Genomic DNA, 20744 nt, shown 5'->3' on the forward strand with positions numbered 1-20744 from the left:
AGAAGTCTTTCATGTATTCATGTAAAAAAATCTATTAGAATCTTTTATTTTTTGTAGTTATGTTAAGAGCATTGTACAGGCTATCAAAGCTTGGCGCCAAAGAGTACTGTATCGCTTACGACTTTTTAGCGGGAATGCAGGACTGTCCCACATTTGTTCTGTTTCTGGTGGGTTCTCTGAAGGCCAAAGGCAGGCAGTCTGGAGCGATGAGCTGTTGCTTCATGTGTCTTTGGATGTTTTTTCAATCCCTGAGAGATTGTGTTTGGGGTGAAGCCTTTGTCCGGAATATCAGCACACACCAAAACACACCTATGGGACTGAATCATCCATAGGACTCCAACATTGTTGCTGTCAAACTGCCTTATCTAGATTTATATTGCTGGGAGAGTTTAAGTCCGGATGCATCATGCAGAGATCTGACAAAATCAAGGCCGTCTCTGTACTTGGCCGAGAGAAACAACATGCAGTGGATTTGTAAGACATTCAAGAAGTGATCATGTCTCAGCATAGCTTCAGGGACTACGCCATTGATGTCTTCCAAATGTGTACAACTTGATATCGGTAGCAGAGAACCATCTAGAGATTCATCTGGTTGGATTTATAATGTGACAACCTCTGCTGGGTGAAAGTTCTTAATCAGCCCTCGGAAATTATTTCAAGACAGGAGCTACGAACAATCGACTAAACCTCTATTTCTTCAAATCTACCATTCTAGTCACAATCACTTTCTGTAGGTATGCTGTTCCTGTGATAAAGCTGTTTGCAGAGTCACTACTAAAATCTGACATAGTAATCGATATCAGGTATCACTGGTACAATGCCCGTCAGAACGTCTGCTATCTTTTTAAGTGGCTATACTGGTGAATGTAGTGAATATGTGATGTACAGTATCTTCATCGCTGTGGCTAGCAGGTGACCACTTGTCAGCAGTTCTGTGCCTCTAGAAGCCAGTAAAGAAAATGATGACAGGTCACACTGGGATCCTGTTTTCAAGATGTCAGATGTGACCCAACAGATTGAGCCATTACTAAGTCCATGTAGCCTATTTTGTAATGTCCTGCAAGATTTCATGAAACAGTCCATTTTGAACTGATACAGAATTTTCAACAAATCACCAGCTGCACTCGTTAACATCATTGCCATGACATCATCTTCTGGTCGAGCTACCATCATTTTCTCTACGCGTCTACTTCATGTTTCATGAGAAATGATCAACATTCGTCGTGTTGACTCCAACCAACAAAAATGAGCTGAGATTTTGTCATTACATCAATTCCAAGAACACATCATTAGACACCCTTTTCATTGCCAAGGGGATTTGGAGCCATGTAAGCAATATCTATGGCACATCTACAGGATGTCTTTAAGACACTCTTGTTTAGTCTTCAGTAGTGTTCCAGCACATCGTCTGTACATCAACAACCTTCTGAACAATGTTCCAGAATCATCATTGATCTTCAATTGAGGCATCATAATAACAGACATATTTGAACATACTCTGCAGTGAGATCCAACACCAAAGTCCTGAATAGCAGGTGTCCTTCACTTGCAAATCCCTTGGACATCCATCAGAAATTCGCTGTATTTCCAGATTGAAAAACGAGCCAAAACGTCTGCTATCTTGACTGATGCTTTCAGAAATGTCATAAGCATTAACCGATCTGGGAAATACTTGCAGATATTCTGAAGTCCATATTCAATAACTTGGTTGATACTGAAGTACAGGACTAGGAAATACGTCTGAAACAAACAGTCCATGATCTTTGGAAAAAGTGGAAGTCTTTGAAGTCAACACCTTCAAATTGCATTGTAGCTTGAACCTTTTGTCTTCTCTCTGGAGTACATTGTTCGATTTGGAATTCTTTGATCGTCATCTTTGAGTTGAGTCTGATAATTTTGTGACTAGAAAACCATGCAGGACAGGACATAACTTTGCTTTGGTAGATTGGTGATGAAAGACAATTACATTGCATATGCAACATCAAAGACCACATGTGTCTAGCAAATGAAAATCTTTGCCTGAAATGTCTACAGATGAATCATTGAGATTAATAAACAGTTAAGAATCGTTGCCTGAACGTCCTCGGGTGAAGCATTTGAGGTTGATCCCTTAACACAGTCGGGAGCTTTCGAGAAACATCCATTGATGCATCAAGCGAGGGCTCTCTCCACAGTTCACCCTCTGTCGGTCATCAGAGGACCTTTCCAGATTGAGAGCATCACCCTCCGGTCCTCTTGGATGTGGTGTGGTTTTCTCACAGGAAATCACATACTTTGTCTCTGCGGTCCTCTACTGTAGGTTTGCAGCTCACATTGAAGAGTATAGTCTGTTCATGCAACTGCTTGGTGATATTTTACAGTGAGGGTGGCCATGAATACAAGTTCCATTCATCCATTGTAGTTATATTTCAAGTGTCTTGTTGATTTTGTTGTTTTGGGGGATAGTAAAAGAATGTCATGAATTGTAAAGAATATAGTCTTAAGAGGTTACATTCTTTGCCGAAGTATTCATTATTACGTGCAATGTATTCTCTGAAGACTCGTAATGTATTGATATTTGGAGTAGGCCATTTTGTGCAATTTTGTAGTTAATTTTTTGTCAACTTGCCATCCCTTTTCTGTGCCAAAGTTCTTCAATTTTCATAGATTTTTACCATGAATTATAAGTTAAATCACCTAACTTCTATGATATATTTAGAGTTTATTGAATATTTTGCTCATGTCTTGATAGTTAAATTTCCTGTTTAAAAAAATGTATATAGTATTTATTATTAATGGGAATATCAAATTTGTTTAGAGCTTACAGCTTAGGTCTTTTTTTTTAAATTTATCATAGCTATGAATGGATCTGAGTAACCAGTGATATTAGTTTTATCAATCTTTGATTTATTTTTTTTTCATTATTTTAATTTTTCATATGAACTTGCCAATATTTTGTTTGCTTCACTTTTCTTCCCCCCCCCCCTCGGAAGTGATACTCTCTTTCTTCTTTCAACCTCTGTAGAATAAAGTTTATATCCATCCAACAATTTTCAAGATATTGGAGGAACATTGGGGGTATCTTCACGAAATGAATTCCACAAAATGCATGATATAGTAACGGTTTTGATATGAATTCAATGATCTGTATAGGATACGTGGAAGAGACATTACTCCAAGTTTCTGGTCATGACTTGGCACAACCATGAAACCTTTTTTATGGGTTTTTACTTGAATTTTTCCAAACCAAATGACTAATGGGGAAAATCTGAATATTTCTTAAAGATTGGTGATATGTGATGATTTGATTAATGGTGCTATGTCAGGTAAGCTCATATGGAGAGTTTGAGCATGCCTGACATAGCGGGGTGTTAGAATGCTTGTTGAAAAGGACATAATCTTCACAGTCTAATTTTCACGACTGTCTTACTGTAAAGCTTAAATTCAACGAATCATGGAATATGGGGGGGGGGGTCTGATAAAGATCAAAAAGTGAAATATTTTCCTCCCAAAATAATGAATAATTGTATCCATCATTACAGTTTTCAAGTCATTCATTAAAAAACCTTCAGTTATCTGCTACATGCATCCATAAATCAGTAAGGAAGACCCTCTTGAAATCAAAGTTTAAAAAGGACTTTGTCTTTTTTATGCTATCCTGCCATTGATATCAATATTGAGTTTGAATTCACAGCATTTCAACAGTATTAAGGAATGGTCATTTCAGCTTGCGTTTATGACATCAATTTCCATCCCATTTGATTTTGTGTGAAATTTAGAATGATCATGAATGGTCACATCACTCACAGAAATTCAAGCAATAGGTACCTATATCTAGTATCATAAGTGCATATTAATATATCTCCTGGCTCTTTCATTTTAGTAATAATTACCAAATTGTGCAAATTAAATTTCAATCATTTTGATTTTTCTCAAAGCCAATGTGAGCAACAAAATTATGATTTTTCTTCTCTAACTTATCTTAGGAAAACCTTTTTTGTTCATATGACACCTAAGTAAAAAAAAAATTCCTAGACTACACCATTTATCAACTTAATTATTAAATTGCCTCCAATTATTTTCTCTACTTCTTCCTCAAATTCTGATTCTACTTCTACTTCTCCCACAAATTTATCACTTATCTTTTTTATTATATTTTTCATAGATCTCCTCTATTATTAGCTCATACTCTCATAAGTGTTTTCTTTGCTTTGCTTTTTTTTTTAGTTTTGTGTATTTTGCTGTATTTTTTTGTACAGTATACATTTCAGAGAGTGCCGTCAGTCATGTTCAACCTTTTTTTTATAGTTATAACCAAGTAGTATAAAGAAATTGGTAGGGATATTGTTAGTATGAGAATGAGACCTCTGCATTTCCCATTATTCTCATAAAGAGTGGAATTACATTATAAAGTAAAATAGGATGTTTTCCAATGTTTGAGAGTGAAACATGCCATAGGACAGCATGGCTCCTGAGAAGAAAGTCAGAGCCGCATCTTCAGCAGGTATCCCGTCACGAGGGCACGATATGTTTTACACTGCAACCCTCCTTCATTCCCCATTCAGAGGTGAACAGATTTGGGATATTGCCAATGATAGAAGCGGCTCTGACTCTTGTTCAGGTGTCTAAGAACAGCCATATTTGCTTGCTTCATTTCAATATCATTGCATAACGAAGAACAGACAACAGAGGGCAGTGTTGTCTACCAGCGAGTACGCCTTTACAAGTGAAGGCATTTAATTTGGTTAGCCCGGAACATCCAACCGATCTCGCCTTGTCGAGAACCACAGATGTAGTCATTTCAGATTCAAATTACCATCATTTTTCAAATTTCAAGCCATCATTGCATTTTCCCCTTCATGAATGTCACCAATATACTTTCAACCTTTGTGTGTTTGTGTGAAAGTTTCATGGTAAAATGCATTTGGGGATGATTTCGAGGCGATGACGTGGGTTAGATGTTCCGTTGGCTAAGATCAACTGATGTTCAGTATTTGTTGTTAGATTCGTACGATAAGTAAGTACTCTTGCAAGCAATCCCAAGAGTTCTAGTTTCCAGTTTAATTGCCGTGTTTGGATGCCCCTCCCATTCTGTTGAGGTGTTCAAACCCATTTTGAAATGGAATATTCCTTTTATATTACAGAGTGTTCATGATTTATGATGAGTTTAGATTGACCTATACATGTAGATGTTGGAATGGATTTTGAAACATTTGTGCATGAATTTTTGAAGGCATGATGTTCAGTTCAATTGATTCCATGATTTTGAATAACTTTAGTCCGTGGATAGATCTGTGAAGCAATCCCGCAAAATTCTTGAGAAGGTAGAAGGTGGAAGCTCCCAAAACACAGTTCATATTTCTCAAGAAACAAAAGATCTGGTGCACTGTGTAGCAAACTTGAATGAACCCACTAAATTCATGTTACCTAGATTGAACCAAAGCAATGTCTAGGCCATGAGCGTTATAACTTTTTTAATTATTCACTTCTTGAAATATTTTTTAAACGTGACAATGAAGTAATGGCTAATTATTTTGTATGATACCCAGAACCAACCACGGTTTGTGAAGGTTATTAACATTATTCTATTTACCATAACACCATAACTCATGTACCCAAACGTATTTTTCATATATATTTATATCTCTTAAGGGGATTCCCCCCAAAGTATTGCTTGAGGGGAACCCCCAAATTATTGCTTCACATTTCTCTGATATTTATGGAATCCTGTTGTGTATTTATGCCGTGGGTGTGTTACATCTAACCATCATCTTCCTCTACCCCTTTTCCTCCCTCCCCACCATCTCTTACATAACTCTCATACCCAAACCTCGAACAAAACCACCACACTCATTCCTCCGCGTAGAGAGGTCATACTCCCCTCTCCACGGGGCAGCGGAAGGCGCCGTATCGCTGCCGAGATTACCACAGACCAGGATAGGACGGAGCCGGCCCGGGATCGCACTATCCGGGACCGGAGCGTTCCCAGCGCGATCACAACACCTAGTACTACCAACGATACCACCTCCACCACTTGCAATAATAACACCTCTGTGGGTAGCTCTGCAACCACCACGATACCTCCATCACGAAGGTAACATCATTAGGGGTCAAAGGTTATGTAACAATGCACCAGTTGTCAGACTTTGGGGGATTGGTGTCCCTCAAGGTTATATTCTGTCTCCTATAAAATTGTAATTGAAATTCAGACCTTGATTGAGAGTAATAATGTTATATTTTGGTCTTATTATGATAAGGATTTGGTGTCCCAAAAGGTTAGATACTTTAACCAATATTATTTTTGATAAAACTGAATCTGTCTTCCGTATATGATTTTGTATCATACTTACAACATGCATGAAAAAGAATACACATTCGCAAAATAATTCACAAGTTATAGCGATCAATGCAATTATGTTCATTTTGGAGTCCCAAATAAGATTTTGTAATAGCATGAACAAGCAAACTTACTAATACATTTCAAAGCTTTTCAGCTGATGATATTGTATAACCAACAGTTCCGTACAATTCGGCCAATTTCACAATAGATTTGAACTTTCTAAGATACCTTTAATGTTATTGTGAATACATGACATTACGTCAGATGATATTTGAACTGAAGATTGGGTACTTTCGAGATAACACTTTCCTCTCTACTCTTAATAGCACATATCTAATAATAACTTCAACTAAATTCCCTCTAATCCATCTCTTTCTCACACTTAGAATTGAAGAAACCACTCTTTCTGATGCGAAATTATTTTACCTTGTCCTCAACATCACTCAATTAATAAAGGGAATAAATGAAACACTTGTCTCCTACCATTATTGCTGCACTATGCAATATTACATTACATTGCACTCACGGTTGGACATCAGAAGAACCATACAACATCAGATATATAATCATATTGTTCATACAGTATATTTGCACTTAATATATATATATATATATATATATTTATATATATGTATATATCATGGTCTCATATATTTTCCCAAATTTTCATAATAACCAACTCTTGTGTGTACTTATTATTCACCTACCTTCATTATTATCATTCAAACCATTGATATGGCTTTTGATGATACAGACGGTAATCATAGTCAGGCTACCATCTCAATATCAACGATTCTCCATTTATAAAAAATACTATTGCCTCCTTGATAATACCCTTCCGTCCCTACGGTCCCTTCATATCATGCCATATTTACCCTTTTTCATCTCACAATGGAGTCCCCCCCCCCCCCTTTCTGTAATTATTGATTTTTCATGATTGAACATTAATCACACTTCACGTTTTGTGTATGAGACAATGGCATGGGGATTGCCGTTCAGTTTTGCAACCATTCCGGTTGAATAACGTAGCGTAGTTAATTACTGAAATCCACCATCAACCGGATCAGACCAGCAGTATCCAGTCTCTTCTGTTAAGGTACCTAAGTTTCCTCAAATCTGGTTTTAACCGGTTTTGTGTAGTTCAACTGGCAGTTTCATTAGTTCAGATACCCCCCCCCCCCCTTTAAGGTTTTCGTGACAATGGGCTGTGGTCTAGATTAATCTCATCCCAAAGTGGTTTCATGCCATTTCAACCAGTTTCAACTGCCTCCATGCAGCCTTTAACCAACATTTCCAGGCAAGAGCAGTTTTCCCCCATTGCTTTTAGGTATTACATGTAGATGATTTGGTTCCTCTAATTTAACAAAACTTTAATTGGGATTTTTATGCATTTAATTTCATAAAAAATTTACTTTTAGTAGTTTCATAGTTCTGATAATCCCTGCATTTGTTAAAAACTAAGAATTGAAAGTTATATGCTTCATTAACTATGAGTTATCGACCTTTGTTGTGAAATCAAATATCCTAGTTCGATCACAACTTCTTATAATATTGACAAATGTCAATTAAAGGGGAGGGAGAGTCATTTTATAATCATGACTGGAATAATTTATTTCAACATCCACCCTTCAGTTGTATCTTCAGTACTGCTGTGTCGATCATTCTCATTTTATTTCATCTCTTTTAGTTGCATGGGTTGGTTTGTCCATTAAGTCCATAGGGCATAGCTGCTGTGGAAAGTTTACGTGGTGCCCATTTAGCACTCATATGGACAGATTTTTTTCTGAGTTTATTATGTTGCATCCACTTTGTATGAAAACCTTGATAATACCACAGATAAAAATTCAAGAGTTACCACTTAAGAATTCAAGTAGGTGCTAATTAATAAGTTCACTCTCTTAGTTTATATCAACCTCTTTCTTACTAATCGAACATGTGACAACCCTTCTAAGGAATGTCAATGTAAATTGGTCCTTATTTGAGTTTTGGCAAATTATGGTTTTGATAGTGCATGTCGTTAACCCTTTGAAACCAAGACTGCACTTAGCAGTTCGACTGGACTTAGATTTTGCTTAGAAGATGGCGTTAGCCTGTAGTGCATGGGTTAAACCAAGCCTAGGAGTGATGGTTTGAAGTTTGGTTCATTGACCAATGAGCTTGTATTACGGAAGTTATGGCGGCTCTGAAGTAAACTTGACGGTATAGGTCATTCTTCTGTGAGTTTCATGACAGTTGATTGCCAATTTGAGGATTTTAAAGAAATGTTCCTAGTTTTAGTTGCAAACCTTGGAACTGAGTCGATATTACAAGTACAAGATCTTTTAATGGTTAATTTTACATTGTGACCAGTTCGGAGACGGATAGCAACCAAAGTTGCACAGTTTGTCACAAATCTCATCAACTTTTATATAGCAAAGTCATCAAATTGGGAACTAATAGTCGTGAAATTCATGACAGTATGGCCTCTCATCAAGCACAGTTCCGGCCCACCATTGGAGTTCCTCGCTCACTGGACCACACTCCAAACTTGACCTTCCGCTCTCTAAACCCCACTGTGCATAACCTAACATCCACTAAAAGGATGGATCTTCCCTTGTTCTTTCCCGTGATCTAAACCATTAGACTTAATAACCAGAACTTGAGACTGTAGTCAGCGCTTCCTTTAACTTGTTGATACCATCTAAGGCACTTCTTAGAGACTGCGCTGAAGATAATTCTTCATACCTCTTACCCATTCTAGGTCGATTATGACACCGTCGAAGGAGGAGGAGTCAGAAACGCAGAGGAAAGCACGGGCAAAGAGGGAGCGATCAAGTCGGAGATCAACGCAGGTAAGTTCGCACTAAAACTTTGGGAAAACAAACGATATGATGAAGAGCAAAGTAGACTGCATAAAAATGTCCATATGACTGTTTACTATTGCTACTTGGGTCTATGCCAACTTGATATACCGGTACTTTCTGTTTGTTTCATTCCATTTGGCCTAATTCTAGTATTTCATCTACATGTACTTACCCTTTTTGTCTAATTGCTATTTAGCCCATTTACCATTTGTCATATCCAGTGAGGCTCTACCCATTGTCCCGTATCCTGAAGTTGGGTTTAACTTCAACCATGGTCTAATTATGGGAAGCCAACAATTTCAAAACATTGTTTACTTTGTATGTTTCTTATATTTAGTGTGCTCTTTCCTAATGCTTTAATGGTGGTGACACCTATCTTTCTTATCCACCCCAGACGGTGAAGAATGATTCGAGAATCAAATGAGCTGGTACATTGAGCCTCTCCTGTTTGAGATTTATGTCACAATTGGCTATCCATAGCAGTTAAGCCACAACTTAAGACCAGAGTTTAGATTAAACCTGACTTCAGAATATGGGCCATTTTGTCTAAAATTCACTTGGTTTTGCACCACTTAATCTATATGATTATATTATATGTTTATAAACTGAATATTTATATGACAAAGTGCCAAAGAATAAGTAGACTAAATGGAAATAAGATATAAGTTGGCTTTGGAATAAATGACAATTAGCCCAAGTGATTATTAGACCAAATTATTCTTGTACCAACTGAATTGCCATTGGACCAATTGACAGACCAAGTCAGTCTCTCCATGATGGTGTCCCTCAAGGTTATTTACTTTCACCTATAAGATTTTGATTAGAACAATCCTGTCATATTTTGGTTATTAAGTTTATGATTTGGTGTCCCAAAGGGTTAGATACTTTCACCAATATTAGTTGGGATTTAAACTGAATCTCTGTCTTCTGTTCATGATTTTGTATTATGATTACTAGACGATCCGAAGTTTAGACCATCTGCTATTAGGCCAAGTGCATGCAATCCACTCTGTGTTGTTGCTACACTTAAAATAATATTCATTAGTTATCAAAATAAAGACCAACCACACTTACAATTTTTTTTAAATGAAAGACACATATAAGAATCAACGAAGCTGACTGGTGAAAGTTTGAATGAAAGTTTTCATGTGAGATAAAACCATAAATTATTCTTCAAGTGTATTTAAAAAAAAATCAATTAAGTTATCCAAAAATATTGTAGTAATCTACTCCCTCAGTAGCCATTTCAAATTCACATACCAGTAGATATTATGATTTCAAGCATTCATGATATTTAAACGATTTTCCTGTCCAAATTTCATCTTTCATTTGGTTTATTTGTCAAGTTTCACACACATTTTTTCTTTACTAATGACGGACTCTAAATGTCATGTTGCTAATGTTTTCTTTTTTCCTTATGTCATCACTACAGGGTGTTTCAGCAGAAGATATAGAAAGTGCCGTCAGTACCTTGAAAAATAGTGAACCTAAGGTAAATATTTACTCTCATTGGGTGATTTCAAGTCTGGTGTTGGCCTTGGTGTTGGTGTTGAAATTTGGATTGCTTCCCCTAGCTCCAAAACTTATTCAGAGTTTGTAAAACTGATCCAGATCACATTATTGGCATCTCAACAACTAGTGAGTGACTTTTCGGGACAATCTTTATTTTATGTTTGGTGTTATAATCGTGTAAAAATTGACCTAACACCAACACCAAAAGGTTAACACTGAACTTGAAATCACCCATTGTGTTGGGGTTTCATAAATTATTCTTCAAGTAGATTATATAAAATTCAATTAAGTTATCAAAAAAATTGTAGTAATCAACTACCTCAGTAGCCATTTCAAATTTACATATGAAATTTGATGATTTCAAGCTTTCATGATTTTAAAACTCATGAAAAAAAATAGTGAACCAAAGGTGAATATTACTCTCATAAGGTTGGGGATTCACAAAACTATTGTAGTTTCAAGGGATATCATTCAATCAATTTTAGGTCCCAAAACCTTTCAGCACTTGCAATCAAGTCATAGTGTACAGTTCTATTATAATTCCAAGGGCATTGCTACAAGCTTGAAGTAAATGTTTGAGTCAATTTCCAGTCCGAAAATATATGATTTCTTACAATTGCTTTCTTATTTGCAAGGGAATGATGATCTACTTCTTGCTATAGAAATTATAAATCAATTTGTGATAGTATTGATCTATCAATTGCAATTTGCCATTTCGTTTGCTATTGATTGCATATAAGTATCTTGCAACCAGCTGCTGTTAAAATTTTAATTTCTTTGAAATGATAGAGAAATGCATTTTGATTCTATGAGGCAGTTCTCATTACGCTTTCTAAAACTAGTTTACTGAAAATCGATTCAGGAAACCAGTTTGGAAGATCGCTTTGCTGGCGTTCCCACTTGATCACACGAAAGTGGTTCTCAAAATCACTTCATGTAAAGCTATCTTGTTGCTATGAAAACGCTTTCAGTTGGGTGACACATTTTGCAAATTCGAAACCGCAGCGTAGGCCTTCTACACCTGTCGTGTGGAGTAGCGCGCTCAAAATGTGCGAAGATCGCTTCCCAAAGGAAGGTTGTGTCTTCACTTACATGTACGCTAAAACCAGTTTAACGAGGCAAAGCGATCTTGAAAACTACATCTCGAGGTGGTTTTCTGAACCGGTTCGGAGGATCGCTTCGATCGTTCTCACTACACGTTAAACTAGTTTCCACTAAACTAGTTTTAGGAAGGTAGTGAGAACGGTGTCTATGACATACATTTTGGTGGGTTGTGCTTGTACATTTTGATGGGTTGTGCTTGAAAGGAAAGCTTGTGAAATGTCAAGCGAATGGGCCCTGGGTAAGAATGTTGAAGATCAAACGCTTCGAATGAAAATTTAATGGGGGCAATTCTGATAACAATATGGTTATTCTTTTTCTGTTTTCTATAGACGCAAGATAACAGAGTATCCGTAAGTATACAAATGAGTGTTTTTTTACTTTTGATTTTGTTCTTTATAAGTGGGTTATTCATAAATCACTGCATAAAGAGATTGATTTTTAGAACCAACGAGGATGGTTTGAAGACAAAACATGTTGGACTGAATAAAATACAGTTAGAATGCTAAATGCTATTGTTCAATATTGCTGAATAAGTGAAAGAAATTATCATTCATTATTTATTTGACACTGATTTTAAAATAAGAATGTGGTTATATGCCCTGTTTCACAAAGAGTTGTGTTTGATCCATGCATTTACAACTATGGAAAGCCATCAGTGTCTTAATACTTTGTGAACAAGACGTGCATGTAGTCCATCATTACACCAACTATGGAAAGCCGTCGGTGTCATCATTCTTTGTGTATGAGGCTTTCATGCAGTCTGTATGTTGTGCAAAGGAGCATGCTTAATTGAAATGAGTGATGCATGCAAGAGACTTCATAAAATGAAACAGGGTTCCCAGCCCATCAGGGAAAATCATTTTACTTTTTTCCAGTCAGGAAAAAATGAGGGAATTTGATAAAAAATACCTCAAATCAGGGAAAATCAGGGAATTTTAATCAGCCCAAAAGTCAAAAGCACAGTAGTCAGTCAGACTCTGTTGTATTTTGTTGCATATCAAAACAACATCCATAATATGACTATGGTTATGGAGGTACTAATTGGTTTTGTATTATTATTTTTTTATACTGGAAATACATGTAATTCACTGCAACAACTTAAGAACATGTGAAACTGGGAATGGGTTTGAATAATTATCAGGGAACTTCATGGGGGAAAAATCAAGGAATTTCGTTTTTTTGAAAAGCTGGGAACCCTGTGAAACTGTTTAGGTGGACATTTACATTTGTATAGATGGTGGCGTAGTCAGCTTTCCATAGTTGTGCTTGATTTGATCGATCACAACTCTTTGTAAGACGGGGCCCCTTGATGTTCATGTTTGTAAAATGATTGTTGGTGAGATGGTGTGTTGTTTGACCCTTGACCCCGTGAGCAGGAAAACAATAAACAAGAAACGCCAAGATTGCGACCAAGGATATCAGCTTCTACAGTAGAGAATAAGGTAAAACGATACAATAGATGTCATAATCTCACATCTTAGCACGTCAACGTCATATAAAATGCATGTTAGGTTGTATGGGGCAGTTTAGTCAATAGCAGAGTGGTTTATAAAAGCAAGAGGTGTTTTTCAAAGAGTTGCGTATTACTCAGGGTGAGGGATGTAGTCGAGGTGTAGTCTCGAGGCGCAGTCCCTTGGTTTTCTCAATTCGGATAGTGCATAATGCAGAGTCTGAATTAGTGAGACTAGATTCACTATGTACTGTGGCTGTGTTATTAGACATAAATATAGTCTTTGGAGTCTAGTCTTCACTCTAGACCTGTTATTGGTTGAAGTTTCAAATATGAGTCTGTGCTTGCAGACTAGTGCAGATGGGCCCTGAGGCCACATTTTACCGGCCTTGGCCTCGGCCCGAGTTATGTATATAAAGTCTTTGGGAGAAGGCTTTCTCCAGCGGCCTCGTGATTCGGAAGTACCGGCCTAGACTGCATTTCTGCATAGGGTCATGAATAGGTATCGATGCGCACACAATAAAAAGTTCACCGAGTATAATATGACAAATGCAGTGGATAGTTGCACGTATATCCTGTAACTAGGAAACTGAATTCCTACAGGAATGCAATACAATCAGTTGCAGGTTCGTTCTATGAGCTGCAATCAATATTAAGTCTTGCAATTAATCAGCAATTTGCCAATAATTTGCTGTTCTGTTTCGTGCAGCAAAAAGTATAAATGGATTTACGAGTTGAAATTGATATATCAGAGGCCCGTTTCATAAAACATGTCATAATGACAAATTTGCAATAATCGTTTAAAGCTACTGAAATCGTTCAATCTGATTGGCTGCTAGTAAACTAGTTATAAAAATTGTGCATTTGTTATTATAACATGTCTTTTTGAAATGGCACCCTGATGCATTGAAATTTGCAATCAATTGCAACACACCCTAGGTAAAACTTAACTCTTTATTAAACACCTCATATTCATTGACATGAAACATATATGCAAATGTCATCACTGGACGTTTTCACAGTTCATTATTGCATCTTGATGGATCATAAGTGATTTATGCATCCAATAGGTTCTGCATCTACAGAAAGCTTCATAATAACATGTTTTAAACGTTCCATGGTATTTGCTCCGGTGACAATAGCTTCGCTCTAAATTCCACACAAAAATCGAATGACCAACTTCAACCCATGGTTTAACACTATACCCTAGATCTAAACCTACCATAAAACCCTATTGCAACCGAAATTAAGCCTGGAGCAATTATCGCAGGAGCAAATGTCGTGTCACCGTTTTAAACAGCAAGGTCTATGACACAAAGCTTAGCGATGATCGTAATATTGATTTTCTTGATTGATTGTACATTATCATCAATGCAATCAATTGTGGATATTTTCTACGATGGATTGTTAAGTTTTGTGTAATGGAGCCCAATTAAAAGTTCTGCGTATTTGAATATTCCTTCAAATACACAAGCTTTCAAGCTATTTGAATGAATGTTTTTTTTTTTTTTATGTTGTAAAGAAATAGTTTCGTATGCTCAATGTTACTAACTGCATCATCAACTTTACAATCATCAGATTATGTTGTTTAAAATAACTTGAAAGATTGATCGCAAACTCCTGCAGTCAGATTGGTATTCGCTAACAGCCAAGAAAAATTGATTGCAATCATTGTGGTTGGAACTTTGTATACAACTAGAATTCCTTTTCTTTTTCAGTCAAATTCAGAAAATATACAATTACTTTTTATTTTGATTTATGTTGTTCAAAATAGTTTCATATGCAACGGAGACTAACTGCATCATCATTGGCACAATTGTTCATTTCTGTTTTTAAAAGTTGTTTAGAGAATGTAAGATATTGAATGCAAACTTATTCAGTCATGCTGGTGTTTACCAACAGCCAATAATGACCAACTGTGATTGCTAGATATAACAATTATTTCTTTAAAAATTTGATTTTTTCATATAATTAGAACTCCAGTCCGTGTGTAGTCAAAACTAATAAAATAATATAATTTGCTTTTTATTTTGATTATGTTGTACGCACTATTCTCAAAAGCTCAGTGTTACAAAATGCCTCATCACAATTGTGTTGTATAAAGTTCTTGAAAGATTGATTGCAAACTTGTGCAATCAAACTGACGTTCACCAGCAGCCAATAAGACGGTCACTTCTGATTGCAAGATCTAACCAATAGAAGTTCTATGATTACCAAACAACAAGTCAGATGAGAAGTTAACAATCTGGAAATCCGACAACCAATCAAAAATATTATTTAGCTGATTTTTTTAATGATTGGCAAACTGGTTATCAAAATGATTACATCTTGTGCATTCAAATCAAGAAGTGGTCCAGTAGGCAGTAAGGCTGTGTATAGAATGAAAGAGTGATTTCATCTGCATCATGTATATAATTTGTGTCTCATGCTTTGATCACATTTTAGAGTGGATACCTTGGCCCAGTAATACAAAGGTTTGCGATCAATTGAGATTTTGAAACGATAATTCAGGTTTTGAAACGATAATTCCAGTTGGTTACTCATCATATATTTAAACAAATGTGCATGTAACAACGATCTAGATTGGCCGTTGCCGTTTAGTGATTGATTGCAAACCTTTGTGTTATGGGGCACTGTTTCCTGAAGGTTGTCATCACTGTCAAGTTGACTGCTGTCATGATAACCATCATTGAATGTCACCCATTACAAAATACCATTCACTGATGAATTAAGTGAAATAATTCATTTTGATTATCTAGATAGAAAGTATATTTACTTATGTCAGGGGTGTGAGAGTTCAGATTTTTATCTGATTTCAGATTTTTTTGGTTTTTATTTTCAGCTTAATTTCAGCTTATTTTTGGCTTTCCTCTGTGCAAAAAGTATGGGAGCTCTTTCTTTTTCAGACTTTTTCAACACTCTTCAGCTTTTTTCAGATCTTTTTATTTGTTACCACTCACACCCCTGTTACGTAACTGTCAATGACAGTTACCATATTTAAAAAGAAAATCCTAGCCAATCGGAATTGCTGTTACCATAGTAACTATACTAGCCAATCAGAATGAAGTACTTGTGTTTCAATGACAATTACTATAGTAACTATACTTTCTAGCCAATTAGAATGGAGTATTGAACTGATTTTGGTGAATGGTATTTTGTCATTGTTGACATTCAATGATGGTTATCATGGTAGCAGTATTTGAGTTCAAAAACCTTTTAACTAGGTTTGATTACTTGTACAATATTAGAATCACTATGATATGGTCAACTTATGTTTTGTTTTTCTTTTTATCTCATCTTTTTGTTGGCATGTAAAATTGCATGGTTAATACCAAAGGAGCATTTCGAAAGTGCATTTTACTTTGATTATATCATCCGAACACCATTTATAAACAAAAAACTTGCACTTATAAACATGTGCACCTGGCCAACAGCTATTACACTGTTACAATAATTATTACAAGGGTTCTGCAACATACACCTATAATCTGTTTCTTTTTTTTATGATCGATTGTAACTTGTTTATAAAGTTTTATGTAGACCTACAGTTACACAATTGACAAGTTGTTTATATATTTGTCATGTTACATGGACCAGTAGTCATGTTACACATTATTGTTTACAAGGGTAGTTGCAACACACTGACAATTTATTGCAAGTCTGTGTTACATCCAAAATTAATGCAGTTGGTTGCTAATCTGTGTCTTGCAACTTTGGATAAGGCAGTTTTCTGTAGTTAAAATTGATCTATCAATTTCAAATTATTTATAATCGATCATAAGCAAGTTTTTTGCAACACCCTTTTAGAGTAAGAGGTGATATATTGAAATGATACTATTTGTATGATGTGCTCCATTCTCTAAAGAGCATTTGCTTCATTCAAATCTGGATCTCAACTATGCAAAACTAGTGACAACATCATTTTGACATTGGGTGATTTTAAGTTCAGTGTTGACCTTTTGATGTTGGTCAATTTTTACACGATTATAACACCAAACATAAAATGAAGATGGTCCCGAAAAGTCACTCACTAGCTAATGAGATGTTAATAATGTGATATGGATCAGTTTTACAAACTCTTAGTAAGTTTTGGAGCTAGGGGAAGCAATCTAAATTTCAACACCAAGGCCAACACCGGACTTGAAATCACCCAGTGAGATCATATATGTTCATGTTTGAGTGTGTGGGTGTGTAAGTTGACTTAACAGTTGAATGTGTGTGTGTTTCATTGTTAGTGTGTGAGCTATGTGTGTTCAGTTTTTTTCATGGTTCGGGGAGTTAATATGATAAATACGTGTGAGTGTATGTGATATGTGGGTGAGTAAGTGGGTTAGTGGGTTCAGTAAATGGATGTATTAAGTGAGTGTGAGTGGAGTTAGTGATTACCAGTAAATGACATAATTGAAAGGATGTGTATTGGGTGATGAGGTGGGTGATTTGGGGGTTGAATGTGTGTGATGAGAGAGAGAGAGAGGGTGGGTTGGATTGTGGAGAAGTACAGAGAGTTTGTAATGAGGACTCAAAACATACAATTGTTGTGATGAATGAGATTGTCAATATTCCTTGTAACTGCAGGATGATAAGCCAGAGGAACCTCAGACAATGACTTTTGTGGCGCGACCGAGTAGAAGCACAACCTCAGACTCAAGCAGTACCCCTACAGCCACAGCAAGACTAGGGAGAGCCAACAGGGATGATAAATCAGGTTTGTTCATCAACGGCCATGCATTCAAATTAAGGGAATAAGAATGGTAACATGACTGACCCTTGAGGAACTCCACAATAATTCATAACAATGTATAAAGCAGTTCATCATTGAGGTAACATGACTCTGACAGGAAATCAAGTTATGTCTAGATCATTACTCCATATATCAATAAATGGAGTCATGTTTCTTCACTCTCCAGCAGCAATTCTTACTGTATAAATTAACAAATGGATTCCCATATAGACTCTTAAACTGATGGCAAAAGTTAACACAAAATGTTGTTTGTCTCCTGACTTGCGAATCATGCTTCAATCATCCCTGTTGAATGAAAACCTATTTTCTTGTTCTGCTGCAGCAACTGATGAAGCGAAAGAGCGGGCGAAGGAGCGGGAGAAGGAACAGGATGCCTTGAAGAAGAATAGCACCGGTAACACCGCCCTCTCCAGGAGGAGACCGAGAGAGAAGAGGAGAGACACCGGGGTAATTCATCCTGTCGCAGAGGTGAAGGACCCACTTTGATTCATTTTTTCTCGGCTCATTAAAACAAACAAAAAACAGCATCAAAGACTTCACCAAAGAGATCCGATGCTCACGCTAACAATTGATAAACCATGTAGACACATTCCCTCAACTCGCCGTTAGGTTTTATGCCCTTCTTTTCTCAAAGCTCATTGATTCAATAACACTCTACCATAGCATTATAAATCATCGTGTAAAATCTTATCATTATATATGGACCAGTGCCAGAGAACTAACAGACTTTTCCATTTTTTCTTTAGGGTTTTATTGTCTCCACAATGACTTTATTCCATGATTGTGGTTCATGCAAAAATATGTCCACATCTCTTCCATTGTCCATTTCTTTATCCTTTGATGGCCTGGGTAACAACATTTCAGAAATGTCACATGTCAGACCTAACTTGAATGGTGTGAATACAAACCCTTTACAAAATCCATCCTATTGATGTTTGTTGGCCATACCTTAAGTAAAACGGTCATGCTCGAAATTCATCAACACAAACAGAATTTGCTCAAAGTATAAAAATGCCCCCCCCCCCTGCAAAAAAAAAAATGGCATGAGGGAATTACTTTGTCTTAAGACCTTAATCATGTCCATGCTATTTATATTAACGGGCCATAACCAAGTTTAAAATGGCATGTATGAAATTCATGACCGAAAAAATGCATTTGCTAAGAAAATGAAAACAACAGTCCCGTCCCTCTCCCCATTAAGTAAAGATCAAGTTTTTGTGGCTTTGAGGTTTCAGCACCATTTGTGTTAGCTGGTCATGTCCAAAATCAGCACAAAACAGAGCATTTGCTTGGCAGTGAAATCAACGACACCCCCCCCCCCCCCCCCGAAAAAAAGATGTCAAATTAGCATCATTCATGCCGCTGATATCACCTGGCCATATGTAAAGTGAAGAAAAATAGGCCTGCCCCAAATTGAGTAACAAAAGGAACTTTTGCTAGGCAATAAAATCAATGGACAGCCCTCCCCCCCCCCCCATCAAAAGGAAAAACGCAAAAGCCATATCAACATTATTCATGCTGCTATTAGCAGACAATATCTAAAGTGAAAGAAAAATAGGAATGACCAAAATCATCACCCAAAAGAACATTTCCTAGGCAAAATAAGGCAATGAAATACACAACCACCCCTTCCCCCCCAAAAAAAAAAGTGATGCTTATCATAAATCAATCAATGCTGGGTCTTTCAAATCAATTTTGTGTTTTCTCATGCATCCATTCAAACCCTGCAAGTATACCCAGTCTGGTTTTTGCATATATATATATTCTGCATGGGTTCTTTCAAGTCGACTTCCATTCTTGTAAGAAAAAGCATGGCGCCCTCTATGGAAACTGTATACTCCCCCAAATCTCCCAGCTTCTAGATCAGGGGGGCATTTCATGAATCAAATGGTCAGCAATTTTCACCGACTATTGTTTTAAGCTACTGAAATCCTTACATCTGATTGGCTCAGAGCAACTTTGTCAGTGAAAATCAGCGACTGTTTGTTTCGTGAAACACCCCCAGTTTGCTATTCCCCTATTCCCTCATTCTATGCTCAGTGTCTTTTGCATATATTTTATAATTGCAATTTTTTGTGTCATTCCGAATTCCATCGCTTTCCCCGAACGTCTCGTTGGTTTGCTAATAGACGAAACCAAAGGTATGCTTCAATTGGAGATGAAATCGCTTGATGTTTTTTTTTAACTCATTTTTGTTCCACTTCACTTCACTTCTTCTGTGGGCTATTCTATGCAATGTTACTTTTTCTTAATATCAATTATCTTGGTTTGATATGGATTTATGATCTGAAAATCATACCTGTAGTAATCAGAACAGAAAATTCTTGATGAAATTGTATGGATACGTTCTTTTGAACCATTTGTATGTGAATGGTCAAGACTCTATTCTGTATATATTCAGTATGTTATTTTTACGTCTTGCGAGTCGTCTTATATCTAGCATGTCAGCAAAAAAACAATATGCGTTTTTTTTTCCAAAATGTAACTATTCTAAACATATTGATATGATTAAGCATATTCAAGCAATTAAATTTACAGGTATGATTTCAGTTTACACACCACAAAAGTATGAATTAAAAGTGGAAAAAGACATGTTTTGTGTTGAAATTATTGCATGGAAAAGCCCTTTGAAAATAAAAATATATTTTGCGAATCCCACAAATATTTCATTTCACTCACATTCATGTACATCTAAATCATTGTGTTGCATTCATTATAAAGCAATTCTTCCCTTCATCAAATTAGAAAAACAAAAACAAAGAAATAAAAAAATTG

General features: G+C 36.4%; 1 protein-coding gene across 1 annotated transcript in view; it reads left to right on the top strand.

Annotated features, from left to right (window-relative positions):
• LOC129283416 (protein phosphatase 1 regulatory subunit 12A-like) overlaps positions 1-19601 on the top strand; it is a 91335-nt gene extending 71734 nt beyond the window's left edge. The window contains exons 13-19 of the mRNA XM_064114721.1: positions 5846-6073; positions 9060-9150; positions 10595-10654; positions 12108-12128; positions 13155-13220; positions 17804-17933; positions 18292-19601. Coding sequence (XP_063970791.1) covers positions 5846-6073; positions 9060-9150; positions 10595-10654; positions 12108-12128; positions 13155-13220; positions 17804-17933; positions 18292-18455 — 760 coding nt within the window. The 3' untranslated portion in view covers positions 18456-19601. The remainder of the gene's footprint in view (positions 1-5845; positions 6074-9059; positions 9151-10594; positions 10655-12107; positions 12129-13154; positions 13221-17803; positions 17934-18291) is intronic.
• The last annotated feature ends 1143 nt before the right edge of the window (positions 19602-20744 follow it).

The sequence above is a fragment of the Lytechinus pictus genome, unplaced genomic scaffold (assembly GCF_037042905.1).
Source record: "Lytechinus pictus isolate F3 Inbred unplaced genomic scaffold, Lp3.0 scaffold_20, whole genome shotgun sequence".
Lineage (NCBI taxonomy): Eukaryota > Metazoa > Echinodermata > Echinoidea > Temnopleuroida > Toxopneustidae > Lytechinus > Lytechinus pictus.